This window comes from Mrakia frigida, assembly GCF_051309035.1.
Source record: "Mrakia frigida strain ATCC 22029 unplaced genomic scaffold BDY24scaffold_3, whole genome shotgun sequence".
Classification (NCBI taxonomy): domain Eukaryota; kingdom Fungi; phylum Basidiomycota; class Tremellomycetes; order Cystofilobasidiales; family Mrakiaceae; genus Mrakia; species Mrakia frigida.
In genome coordinates this window covers 532,421-544,866 of record NW_027481278.1, presented here as the reverse complement: position 1 = coordinate 544,866, position 12,446 = coordinate 532,421, and the positions used below count along the sequence as shown (strand labels likewise).

The window sequence follows — 12,446 nt, the reverse complement described above, 5'->3', positions numbered from 1 at the left end:
CTCCCTCTCCTCATCCTCCCGTCTCCTCTCGAGCCCAACTTCGTTCAGCATCTCGACAGCCTGCCGAGCAAGGAGCCTCTCTCACCGCCGGAGGAACTCGTCCCAGGTCAGCCTCCAGAGCTGCATCCAAACGAAACCTCAGGAACGCCGAGGACGGAGACGGCGACGACGAGGTCCAGGTTCGAGATCGAGGAGAAGAGCTCGTCAGGAGGAGGATGAAGGAGAGACGAATCGCTGCCGGGAAACAGCTCTCCTACTACGAGGCAGGCTTCCAAGCCCCTACCACTCCTGGAGCTGGACCTACTACTGGAGGAGGAGGAGGACACGCCGCCGACAGGAGGGTCAGCCGAAGTCGAACAAGGGAGAGAGACAGCGTCCTCTCTACTACCAACCAGAGGGACTCGTCGGTCGATGGATACTTCTCGAACCCAGCTCAGTCACCTTACATCCAGCCTTCGCTCGCTCCTTCGATCGCAGGATACGAGGATTCGCTCAGGTCGAGGTCGGAAGCTGGAAGCGTCGCTGGAGGAGAAGAGGAGCACGACGACGACGACGCCAACTCGGCGAAGCATGGAAGCGGGTCGACCGTTGGAGCTGGGGATCTTCAGGACCCCTTCGAGGGAAGCGTCGCTGGCAGCTTGCTGAGGGAGCCGATTCGAGAGGAGGAGCGACTCGACGAAGACGAGGACGACGCGGATCTCGACGAGGACGAGGAGGAAGAGGACGTAGACGAGGACGACGTGGAGTTGACGTTGAAGGATCGACAGGATGTAAGTTGGCCTACTCTTTACTCTTTATCCCAAGCTCAGTGTAGAAGCTTCAGAGAGCGGGGACTGACGAGCTCTCTCTTGTCTCTCCTTTCAGGCCATCAACATCGAGCACCCCTTCGGACTCCCCATTTGGAAGCCTGCTCTCTACAAGAAATCTCGATCCGTCACTCGAAACGCCGAAACAGCTCTCCACTCCATCCCCTCAGCAGCAGCTCAACGTCATCTCCTCCCCGGAAACCTCCTCTGGGTCCTCCTCTTCGGATGGTGGCTCTCAATCATCTTCTTCGTTCTCGCCGCCGTCATCTGGATCGTCGAAGGAGGAGGAGGAAGGTACAGCAGTCTCGTCGGAGGTCTCGCATGGTACATCGGATGGCCGTTCGGGAAGTACGTTGAGGGAGAAGGGAAGCTCGGGTCGGACGAGGAGGAAGAAGACGAGGAAGTCGAGCCAGACGCGACCGGATCGCTCAGGAGGGAGGCGAGCGACTCTGCCGAGTCTTCGGCTGGAACCATCAAGCCTACGTCTCCCTACGACGCTGCTGAGGAGTCGGATCGAGTCACTCCTCTTCGATCAGCTCACGACGAGCCCGAGGATTCGAGGCCGCCAACCTCGTCGTCGCAGTTCACCATTCGAGCTTCCCCTCCCACCGAACGAGACTCCCTCCTCAGAACCGGATCTAACGGACACGGTCGAGTTCGTTCTACCGTCGGATTCGCTCCCGAAGCTACTCAGGTCGGAAAGGGAAAGGTCTCCCTTCGTCGAGGACAGTCGTACGGAGCCACCAACAGCGGAGGATACAAACTTCTCTCGTCGGTCGACGCTCAAGGAAGCAAGCCCACTCTCAAGAGGTGGCTCGGACGAATCGCCTACTGGCCTCTCTTCTTCCTCGTCATCGCACCGTTGATGCTTTCCGTCTGCGTCCTCTGCTGGGGACTCGTCGTTACGATCCCGATGGCCAAGCTCGTCTGGGTCCTCCTTCAACACCTCTACACTCGTCCCCTCGCTCTCGGATTCCGTCCCGCTCCTACCATCGTCGTCCCAGACAAGTCGTCGACGCCCGAGGGAGAGGAAGCGACGTCGGCGCTCAAGAGGGAGAGGTTGAGACCTGGACAAGCCGCGCCGACTGGAGGACCTCGCTCGACCGTTCTCCTCTGCACCTACCGAGCTGCTGGAACCCAATACTTCAAGTACACCGTCGGAGGAGTCAACATCTTCTTCATCAACCTCCTCCCACTCGTCTTCTTCGTCATCTTCGACGCTTGGGTCCTCCTCCCTCTCTCGGAACATCGAGACCTCGGACCTCTCTTCAACCTCATCTCGTCCAGAGTCTTCATCTTCACCCTCTCCATCGCCTCCGTCATCCCTCTCTCCTACTTCATCGGAATGGCCGTCGCCTCCATCAGCGCTCAGTCGTCCATCGGAATGGGAGCCGTCATCAACGCGACGTTCGGATCCATCATCGAGATCCTCCTCTACTCCATCGCTCTCATGCAGGGGAAGGGACGACTCGTCGAAGGATCGATCGTCGGTAGTCTGTTGGCTGGAGTGCTGGTCATGCCAGGGATGAGTATGCTGAGTGGAGCGTTCAGGAGGAAGGAGCAGAAGTTCAACGCGAAGAGCGCTGGTGTTACGAGCACGATGCTCATCATGGCCATCATCGGAACGCTCACGCCTACGTTGTTCTACCAAGCTTATGGATCCGTGAGTACTAACTCCTCGTCTAGAATCTATCTTTGCTCGAAGCTGATTACATTCTCCCTTTCTCGTTCCAGTTCGAGCTCAGCTGCACCGGATGCCCCGACGCGCCTGTTGGTTTCCCTTCGAGAGAGCCCGTCGGTCGACAACCTTGGATGTGTCAGAGCTGTCGATACTCTCATCCCGACCCAGCGAAGGATCCCTTCTACCAGGACTCGGTCAAGCACCTCATGTACTTCTGTGCTGGAGTTCTCCTCTTCGTTCGTTCTTCCTCTCCCTCTCGTCGACTCTCTCTCTCCTCTCGAACTGACTTCCCTTCTTCTTCCACTTTCCTTCTCTCAGTCTTACCTCATCGGTCTCTGGTTCTCCCTTCGGACCCACGCTTCCCAGATCTGGCAGAACCCTCAGCAACTCCTCAATCAGCCCGAACTCGCCACCACCGGAGCTCTTCACCCTGCTCATCGAGCTTCGATCCACAACCGCCTCACGCCCGGCAACATCGCGAAGGAGGTTCGAGACTATCTTCCTACCACCAACAACATCCCCGGAATGGGACTCCTCTCTCGACCATCCTCCTACTTCCCTCTTCCTCACGAGCGACAACCTCTCCCTCCCTCAGGCGCTCAACCTCGTCCCGAACCGAGTCGACGAGGATCCAAGGAGCCCAACCCTCAAGCGATGACGTCGAGCATCCATTCCACCGGATCAGGAGGAGTCGTCCCTCCAGCTGGAAGCCTCACTCCCTTCATCGAGAGCTACGTTCAACGGGACGGAGGATCGTCGACGATGCCCACTTTGGACCTTCCCGGATCCCTCACCTCGGAAGACTTCACTCGAGCAGTCACAGCCGCCACCGTCACAGCCCTTCGACACCAGCAGACGATCAACTCGGCTCAGAAGCCTCGTCCTTCGTCAGCACCAGTCGCTCAGGCCGCTCAGGAGGAGGAGGAGCACGGAGGACACGACGGTCCCTCCTGGAGTCGATTCGTTTCTGCGACCGTCTTGCTCTCGTGCACAGTTCTCTACGCCATCATCGCTGGTTCGTCTAAGCTCTCTTACTTACTTCCGATCCCTCGAAGCTGACTCAACCTCCTTCCTCGTCGTTTACAGAGATCCTCGTCGATGTCGTCGACGTCGTCCTCGAGGGATCGGGAATCGACGAAAAGTTCCTCGGAATCACCATCTTCGCTCTCGTTCCCAACACCACCGAGTTCATGAACGCCATGTCCTTCGCTCTGAATGGAAACATCGCCCTTTCGTGGGCCCTTTCTTCTTTCTTCGCTTCACGACGACGAGGAGACTGACCTCTTTCCTTTCCCGTCCTCTCTCAGCATGGAGATCGGATCCGCCTACGCCCTTCAGGTCTGCCTGCTTCAGATCCCCGCCATGGTTGCCTTCTCTGCTCTTTACGACCCGAGCAAGATGGGAGAGGTCTTCGATACCTTCACGTGAGTTTGCGTTTGTTCGAACCCGACGCGACTTTGACTCGACGACTGACCTCTCCGTTCGTTCGTTCGATCTCTTCTCAGGCTCATCTTCCCTCAATACGACTGCATTGCCATCATCTTCTCCATCTTCCTCCTCACCTACACCTACATCGAAGCTCGATCCAACTACCACAGAGGATCCATCCTCATCCTTGCGTGAGTCTTCGTTCCACTTGGCCTTGGTCGTTCTCTCCCTCTCGCTGACCTCTCCCTTTCTCTATCGACAGCTACCTCGTCCTCCTCGCCGGATTCTACTTCGCTCCCGACCCCACTCCCGAAGAAACTTCTTGGCCTCTCATGGGATCCCTCGATTTCAGCTCCCTCACGGGAGGAATGGACGCGCTCTCGACCATCGAAAGGGTTCGAGCCGGGTTCAAAGGTCTCTGGGCCTACTAGATCGGTCCTGTTGGAAGGTGCTAGGTTTCTGCTTCTCTCTTTGTTCATACTACTACGCTCTCTCTCTCTCTCTCGCTTGCTTTTACGCTCCGCTTCGCTGCTTATGCTTTACTTCACGCCCTCCCTCTCGCTCCTAATGATCCCAACGCCTCGCTCGCTTTTTCTCTCCTTACTTATTACGATACGCTTTTCTCTCTCTCTCTTTCTCTCTTGCACATTCTCTCTTCTACCTCACGATACACAAGCTTCGTTTTACGCCAGCATTCGCTTTGAAAGAATAAAATTAAAAGAGGGACGAAACGGAATGTACACGAGTCCCTCAAAGTCGGACACGCTTTCCTCCTTCCACCTCCATCTTCTCCTCCTTCCTCCTTCCTCCCATGAATCCCTTGGAGGAGCTGGCAGCTGCTGCTTTGCGGTCCTCCGTCAACGCCAACATGCAAGCCAACCAGCAAAACGCAGACTGGAGAGTGAGTGTCTGTCTCTCCTTCCTTCCTTCGTTCGTTCGAGCTCGCGCTTTGCTCCTTCCCTCCCTTTGCGTGAGCTGACCCTCCCTCCTCTCCTCTTCGCAGGGGATGGAAACCCTTATCGCCGCTCTCCAAGCCAACGCTCCCAACCTCTCCTCCTCCACTTCCACCTCCGAATCTCTGCACCACGACCAATCCCTCCCTCCTAATAGTTCGTTCAACCAGCAAACGCTCAACGCGCTCCTCCTGCAACCGAACCTGCTCTCGATCCTCTCTCTCCTCCCTCAACCTCCTTTACCGGATCCAACGCTCGCTCCCGTGAAGACGAGATCTGGAAGACCTTCTCGACCTCCTCAGGTGGACGATCAGCTCGTTCAACTTCAACAGGCAGCTTGGGCGGGACTGGATCCTTCGTTCTTCTCGGCTCTCAATCAAGGAGATCAATCAGCTGGATGGGGACTGGGAGGAGGGTTCATAGGAGTAGGAGCGAGTAGCAGCAGTGGTGGTGGAGGAGGAATGGACGCTATGCTTTCAGGAGCAGGAGCAGGTGGAGATGGTCTGGGAGGAGTAGGAGGAACAGCAGCAGGAGGAGGAGGAGGAGGGGAGGAGAACCAACTCGACTGGTGGTGGCCGATTCAAGAAGAAGGCGAAGACGAGGATCCTTCCTACTTCCCTCCTTCTTCTACCAACACTCCCTCAGGACATCTACCTACCCCGAACTACGTCTTCACGCCCTCGTCGTTCCCGGACGAGAACACCCTCACCTACGCTTCCGCTCCTCAACGTCCTCTCTCGTCGTCGAACGCTCACGCCAGTGGATCGGGATCCAACAGGACCGATTTTTTTAACCAACTCAACGAGGATGGAACCCTCTCCAATAGCAGCAACCAGCAGCACGACTCGGGAGACGAATCTACCTCGACCCCAAGAGGAGGAGCAGCAGCAGGGACGTCGACGTCGAAACGACCTCCGAAACGATCTCGCAAGGGCAAGGAGAAGGAGACCGTCGAGGAAGCCGACAACGACAACGACGCCGGAGGGAGCATCAACGGAGGAGGAGGAGAAGGAGGAGGAACCATCGACGACGACGAGGACGAGGACGGCGGAAGCTCAACGACCAACAACAACCCTCCTCCCAAGAGGTCGAGGAAGAGGAGGGTTCGCGTCGACGCTGAAGCAGCTCGAGCGACCCCCAAGACGGCGTCCACGCCTGGAGGAGGACGAGGAGGGACGAAGAGGGAGAAGTTGACGAGGGAGGAGGCGTTGGAGAGGAGGAGGGCGAGGAACAAGGCTACTGGTGAGTGGGATGGGAAAGACGCGTCGGAACCGAGAGAGAGGGAGCTGACTTTCCGTTTTGTTCTGTGGTTTTGGGTGTGTGTGCGGGGGGGGGGGCGGGGGGTAGCTCTGGAGTCGAGAGTGAAAGCCAAGAACCATGTGACGAACCTTGAGAAGGAGAACGAATCGCTCAGGAAACAGTTGGCGGCGGCGAGGAACGAGTGAGTTTTCATTCGTCTCGTCTCGTCTCCCTCTCCCTCTTCCTTCTTCCTTCTTCTGCCCTTTCTTCCACTAACTCTCCACTCCTTTCCTTTGTTTCCTTCCTTTCCTACTCTTCCCTAAACTGACCCTCTCCCCGCTCTCTCTCTCTCTCTCTCTCTCTCTCGTCCCTCGCTCAAAAGGATCCACTCCCTCAAACTCAACCTCCCTCCACCCCCTCGTCCAACCCCCAACATCTACGACCCAGCCCAGGCCCTCTCCCCTCCACCCATCCACCCCTTCGCTCACCTCCCTCCTACCACTCCCATGTCCAAATCCAAGTCGTCGTCGTCGAAATCGAAAGGCAAGGGGAAAGCCAACGTCAAATCGACGACTCCTTCAGCTTCAGCTCGACCCGAACCTTCGTCCTCTACGACCGCTACCACTCCCGCTCCCGCCGTGAACGGAGGAGAAGACATCGATGAACTCGACTTCTCCGAAGAGGAATCCGAAGGCTCAGCGATCGAAACCGACGACCACGACGAGGACGACAGAGAGGAGGAGGACAGCGACTCGGACTACCCAGAGGACCAAGCCGCTCAGCTCCGGAAGAAGGCGAGGGATCGAGAGAACTCTGCGTTGAGACGGAGGAACATCAAGAACGTCAAGTTGGGGTTGCCGCTCGAGGAGCCGAGGAGGAGGAGGAGCAGGAGCAGAAGCACGACCGCTAGTGCGGATGGTGGGAGTGGGAGTGGGAGGAGCAGGAGTGGCAGTACGAGCGTGGTTCCTGAACCTGAGACGGAGGAGGAGCAGCAGAGGTTGGCGGAGGAGCAGAGGAGGGAACGGGAGTTTGACGAGGAGGAGGAGAGGAGGAGGTTGGCGAAACTCGTTGCCGGTGCCGTCGTCGCGTCGGGTTCAGGAGGGCAGGAAGGACTCGTTTTCGCTGGACCTAGGGAGCTCGTCGTTGGATCTACCGTCGTTGGAAACGAGCAGGATCCCTCGTCGGATCACGAGGAGGACGGGTCGGATTCCGAGGACGACGACAACTCGGACGACGACGACGATGAAGAAGAGGAAGAGGGAGAGGGAGACGAAGGAGACGAGGACGAAGATTCGGATCTCTACCTACCGATCAGGGATGTTCCGATCCCTTCGCCGCCGCTTGGACTCGTCGGTTTGCCTACACCCGCAGCAGCATCGGCAGGAGGAGCAGGAGGAACGGAGGAGGGAGCGGGAGGAGGAGCGGGAGGGTTGGAGGAGCTGGCGAGCGTTGCGACGAGTGTTGCTGGTGCTGGGGGAGTGGGAGGAGGGGAGAACAAGGAGGTGGTAGATCTGTTGAAGGCGCTGTTGGCGAAGATGGGGGGGAGTGTGTGAGGAGGGAGGGGACGCGTTTGGGGGTTTCGAGCGAGAGGTGGTTTGGTTTGGTTCGAGTTTTTCTTACGTTCAAGTTGTGGTATACGCTCTCTTTTTTTCTCTTTTTTAACGACACGAACGACCCTTTGTTTTTCCTTGCCTTTTTCTCGCAGGAGCACGAAAATGAGGGAAGAGGAAGAGACGCGTCTTGTCGGGGAGCGCTCTCTCCTTCCATTTTTTAAAAAGGCTCTCTCTCGTAGAAAAGATACAACTTCTAGAAGCTGTTCGTTATACTAACAACTCAACCAGTCTGTGTATATTTTCCCTTCCTCTTCGTCACTTTCCCTCGACCCCCTCGCGATCGATCCCTCTTCTGCTCCGCCCTCGGTCCCTCTTTGCTCGTCTCACCTCCCCTCCCAACCCTCACCCACCCTCCCTCCCTCCCCCAAATCTCCTTCAACCCTTCCTCCTCCTCCCTCCCCAAAATGAGCGTCGACCTCTCCCCCTCTGCTCAACTCGCTTTCGCTCGTGAGTTCTCGAGCGTCTGTGTGGTTTCTCTCTGGGATCGTTCGTTCGCTCATCTCCCTTTCTTTCGTACCTTAGGTCCCCTCACCCAACTCGTAAAGAAGATCCTCGTTATCAGCAACCCTAACGCGGAGAGCGTGGCTTTCAAGGTTAAGACGACGGCGCCGAAACAGGTGAGTGGTCGGAGAGAGAAACGAGGCAGGGAGAGGAGAAGGAGGGAGGGAGGTGCTGGCGATGGGACGAGGTGGCGAGCTTCGTCGAGCAGCGAGTCGCTTTCTTTTCTTTTTGCTTTTGTCGAGAGGGAAACACGAGGTGGAGGAAGGGGATGGTGCTGGATGAAGGAGTAGTTTTGAACGAGAAGAGGGAGGGAAGGAAGGAAGGAGAGAAGGAAGGCAAGGGAGGGGAAGGAGCTTGCCTCTCTCGTCTCGTTCAACTCCGCGCTGCTCCTCGTTTCTAGCAGCAGATCGTTACCAGAGATGATGAGAGCATATAGCTGACCTTTTTATATATATCCTCGTTGGTCCGTTTTCAGTACTGCGTTCGACCCAACTCTGGACGAATCGAGCCTGGAGAGAAGGTCGAGGTGTCAGGTCAGTTCAGCTTCCCTTCCCTTCCTTTCCTTCGTTGGAGTTCGTTCGTTGGGTTTCTCGAGAGGGATGGAGAGTGTATGTGCTGGTTTGATCTCTCGAGGAGCTCTCTATGCTGAGCTGCTCTCAGAGAGGAAGCAGGAAGCAGGAAGGAGGACAAGACCGCGCTCGAGAAACGCCTCACCTCGCTCCTCCTCCTCTCCTCCTTTCCTCCTTCATTGCCGCCAGCCGACTTTCCTCCTTCTCTCTCGAAGCTGACTTTCCTCCTCTCTGCTCATCTTCTTTGTTTCTCGCAGTTCTCTTGCAGCCCATGAAGGAGGATCCTCCCGCCGGAGTCAAGTGCAAGGACAAGTTCCTCGTTCAGTCAGCGACCATCTCCTCCGACAAGGAGACCCTCACCTTGCAGGATATCGTCAGTTCTCCTCCTCCTTTCTCTCTCTCTTTTTTACTCTTCCTCTCTACGTGAAAGAGAAAAGCTGACCGTCTCGTCCTCTTCTTCGTTTTGAAACCAACCCAGTGGAGCTCGATCGAGAAGGAAGGACGGTCCAAGATCCACGAGCAGAAGATCCGTTGCGCCTACCTCGACGCCAACACCGACGGAGAGAGACACGCTATCACCCAGGAGGATATGGACAAGTCGACTTTGATTGATGGATCGGTGAGTTTTCGCCTCTCCTTGCTTTCTTCGCGTCTCTTCTTTCCTTCCCTTCGGTCGAGCTCAACAGCTCAACCCAGCGCTGACCTTTTCTCCTCCTCTCCTTCCTTCCTTTCTGATTCATCAGCCCAACACCAACGTCAACGGCGCCTCCCCTACGACCCCTACCAACACCTCCACCCAATTCCACCAAGCCGATACCACCCTCCCCACCTCCTCCTCCGAGCCTACCCCTCCTTCCCAGTTCGTCTCCTCCTTCCCTCCCACCAACGGAACCAACACCACCTCCTCAGACAGGAACCTCGCATCAGGCACTGGTCTCCCACCCACCTCGTCCCCATCCCCTCTCGTCGCCCCCGTCATCGCCGTCTCGAACTCGTCGAGCCCAAAGTCGGAAGTCGAGAAGTTGAAGGAGGAGATCCACCAGCTCAAGGAGAAGCTCGCCAACGCTACCACCAACCCTACGTTGATCGCTGGGCTGAGGAAGAGGGGGGGAGGCGTTTCCGAGGGAGGAGCAGACGGAGCTGGGGTGGAGACGAAGGTGAAGGAGGCAGTTGGACAAGGCGTGCCGGTGGAGGTCGTGGCCGCGTTGTGCTTGGGCGTGTTTGTGATGACTTATATCTTCTTCTAATAGGTCTGTATGTGGTTCGCCTCGCTGTTTCGGTTTTGACTTGACTTTGATCGTTCGTTCGTTCGTTCGTCTAGGTCGGTCGGTTCTTGACTCTTTTTGCTCGCTTTCTCGTTCTCTTTCTTTTTTCTTTCTTTCTTTCTCTCTCTTTTTTTTCCCTCTCCTTTCCACGTTTCGTTAGTCTTCTTGATCTCGCTAGCTCGCTCTTGGTTTTCGTATAATGAGTCTCTTCTCTTCAAACCCTCTGATCGGCTCGCGTCGAATCGACGACGCGTCGGTGCTTTCCATCCTCGTTTCCCCTCCCTCGTCCACTGAGTTCTCAAAGTTCAGACAAAAATCACGAATCACAACGAAAACGCTCCAGAGACTCGTAAACCAAACAAACCCGAGCGTTTTCGATCTCGGACGAAGAAAAGCGAAGGGGAAAGAGAAGACGCGTCGAGGGGACGCCTTTGCCTTCGACTCGCAGGAGCAGGGGTACGAGAGAGCCGTCAACCGCAGGTCGTGCATAATCGAGAGACGTCGTATCTAGCGGAGGTGTACGAAAGTCCAAGAAGAACAGAGGAAGAAAGAATGGACGAGGGAGAACTGGTTGGTTAGTTTGGTTGAATCACTGATCCGACGCGACGACGAGATGTGAAGGAACCGAGCGAACTTTAACTCGTTAGGCGAGAGTGCTGATGGTGAGGAGGTGGGACCTTTGATGTGGAAGTGGAATCGGGCGGAGAAGAGGTTTTTTGAGGGGCAGATCCAAGAGGTCGAAGGAGGCCTGATTGCAGCGACGAGCGAGAGGAAAGCGTTCAACCTTGCGCTGAGGAGCTCTCCTACTGGATCCAAAGGAGGGCTGTAAGAAAGGGGTCAGATCACTGTACGAAGAGAAGACAAACGTGTATCAGGATCAAGATGGAAGGAGGGAAGGAACACACCTTCTTGCAAAACAGTCGACCCATGAGCCGCCGGTCGACTCCAACGCAACGACCTCCACGGCCTGGTAGAGAAGAGAAGCTCCGACGCCATTTCGATGAAAGCTAGGCTCGCTCGAGAGTATGTAGCGGGTGATGGCGAAGGAGAGGATGTGCAGTTTTAGCTCCATGGGAAGAGGAGGGAAAGGAAGGAAGGAGGCGAGGAGGAGCGAGATCGTGAGCTCGTTGAGAGATTCGAGGAGAGAAGACGCGTTCCATTTTTGAGATTGAAGGATGAAGAGGGAAGGGAGATACGACTGCGATTCGTCTGGGGAGACTAGAGAAGGTAGGGTTTCGTCGACTATGGCTGTTGGAAGCAGAAAGGAAGGGAGCGAGAAAGGGAACGGAAACGAGCTCAACTTTCCTTCCTCCTCCCTTCCTCTCACCGTCCATCTCCTCCCAGCACCCAAACCTCCAATCCACAATCCCTTACCACTCCTTCCTTCTCCTCTCACTCCCTTACCCTTCCCCTCTATTCTCCTCAAAAATGTCCGACGCTCGTGCACTTCTCCGAGCTCGAAAGGCGGCCACCATGTCGACAGCCTCTTCCTCCTCAGCTTCGTCCAAACCGATCCGACCATCCGCCGTTCGAGCAGCCGCCAAACTCGAGGAGAAGACAGCCGCCAGAGCTGCCGATAAGAAGAGGACCTCTACCGCTGGAGATGGAGGTGAAGGGAAGAAGAGGAAGGTCGGAGTCGAGGGTCCTCCCAAAACGAGCTCAGGCGTCCCCGAAGGCTTCTTCTCGGATCCTTCGAAGACTCTCCTCGCCCTCTCTCAAGATCCCGAAGAGTCTGAAGAGGAAGACGAGCAGCCATCCAAGCCATCCACCTCGAAACCAGTTGCTTCAAGCTCAGCTTCAGCTCCTCCTCCTCCCCCTCCTGCAACGACCGTCGACGACGAGTTCGACTCCTTCCTCTCCTCCATCGTCTCTCAACAAGCTTCAGCGCCCGAACCCACCTCCCAAACAACAGCAGCACCTCCTTCCCCTTCCGACAATGCCAGATCAAGAGCTACCTACGCCGCCGAGCCAGTTCGTTTGAAGAACCCCGACGAGAAGGAGGAGGAGGTCGTCGAGGAGGATGCGGGTGCGATCAGGCGGAAGAAGGAGCTGGAGGAGAAGGAGGAGATTATGTCTCGGTTGGAGGACGAGGAGAGGGCTCAGTGAGTCAACTTTTCCCTCTTCAGGTCGAGAAAGTTTGGATCTGAAGGCGGAGTGCGAAGGTGTTTTGAACGAAGCTCACCTCTTTTCCTCCTTCTTCCCTTCTCTTTCTTCTCGTTTGCCTGCGTTTCCGCTCTATCCAGGGAGGATGGACTCGATCGTGTAGCAGCTCTTAAAGCTCGTCTAGCTGCCGTCAAGAAGGCTCGGGAGGAAGCCAAGTCGTCGAAGGGAAAGGGAAAGGCAGCCACGACGGTTGAGGAAGCTTGATCAATGCGTCTCCCTCTCGCTTCT

General features: G+C 56.4%; 4 protein-coding genes across 4 annotated transcripts; all 4 read left to right on the top strand.

Moving 5' to 3' along the window:
• Positions 1–215: 215 nt before the first annotated feature.
• On the top strand, positions 216–4,603 carry VNX1 (calcium/hydrogen antiporter; the record flags this gene model as incomplete). Its single annotated transcript, XM_076644042.1, has 9 exons — positions 216–770; positions 865–1,461; positions 1,516–2,469; positions 2,541–2,723; positions 2,806–3,502; positions 3,574–3,721; positions 3,795–3,911; positions 3,993–4,106; positions 4,178–4,603. 9 exons carry the CDS (start codon positions 216–218, stop codon positions 4,344–4,346), a joined length of 3,534 nt encoding a protein of 1,177 aa, XP_076500310.1. The 3' UTR covers positions 4,347–4,603.
• Positions 4,604–4,701: 98 nt separating this feature from the next.
• On the top strand, positions 4,702–7,798 carry BDY24DRAFT_438251 (bZIP transcription factor). Its single transcript, XM_076644345.1, has 4 exons — positions 4,702–4,816; positions 4,919–6,110; positions 6,216–6,309; positions 6,490–7,798. The coding sequence occupies exons 1-4, from the start codon at positions 4,727–4,729 to the stop codon at positions 7,658–7,660; spliced, it is 2,547 nt and encodes an 848-aa protein (XP_076500309.1). The 5' UTR covers positions 4,702–4,726; the 3' UTR covers positions 7,661–7,798.
• A 261-nt stretch (positions 7,799–8,059) lies between these two features.
• On the top strand, positions 8,060–10,274 carry BDY24DRAFT_376825 (PapD-like protein). Its single transcript, XM_076638706.1, has 6 exons — positions 8,060–8,167; positions 8,243–8,337; positions 8,697–8,754; positions 9,048–9,163; positions 9,269–9,409; positions 9,534–10,274. Exons 1-6 carry the CDS (start codon positions 8,125–8,127, stop codon positions 10,035–10,037), a joined length of 957 nt encoding a protein of 318 aa, XP_076500308.1. The 5' UTR covers positions 8,060–8,124; the 3' UTR covers positions 10,038–10,274.
• Positions 10,275–11,483: 1,209 nt separating this feature from the next.
• On the top strand, positions 11,484–12,422 carry BDY24DRAFT_411900 (uncharacterized protein; the record flags this gene model as incomplete). The annotated part of the gene is made up of 2 exons (XM_076642988.1): positions 11,484–12,157; positions 12,299–12,422. 2 exons carry the CDS (start codon positions 11,484–11,486, stop codon positions 12,420–12,422), a joined length of 798 nt encoding a protein of 265 aa, XP_076500307.1.
• Between the last annotated feature and the right edge of the window lie 24 nt (positions 12,423–12,446).

Bases quoted from the DNA above. Each gene is read 5' to 3' on its own strand.
- BDY24DRAFT_438251 (XM_076644345.1), top strand. From the start codon at position 4,727: ATGAATCCCTTGGAGGAGCTGGCAGCTGCTGCTTTGCGGTCCTCCGTC. The intron at 4,817-4,918 runs GTGAGTGTCTGT...TCCTCTTCGCAG, and splicing joins AGCAAAACGCAGACTGGAGA to GGGATGGAAACCCTTATCGC. The intron at 6,111-6,215 runs GTGAGTGGGATG...GGCGGGGGGTAG, and splicing joins GGCGAGGAACAAGGCTACTG to CTCTGGAGTCGAGAGTGAAA.
- BDY24DRAFT_376825 (XM_076638706.1), top strand. From the start codon at position 8,125: ATGAGCGTCGACCTCTCCCCCTCTGCTCAACTCGCTTTCGCTC. The intron at 8,338-8,696 runs GTGAGTGGTCGG...GTCCGTTTTCAG, and splicing joins AGACGACGGCGCCGAAACAG to TACTGCGTTCGACCCAACTC. The intron at 9,164-9,268 runs GTCAGTTCTCCT...AAACCAACCCAG, and splicing joins CCCTCACCTTGCAGGATATC to TGGAGCTCGATCGAGAAGGA.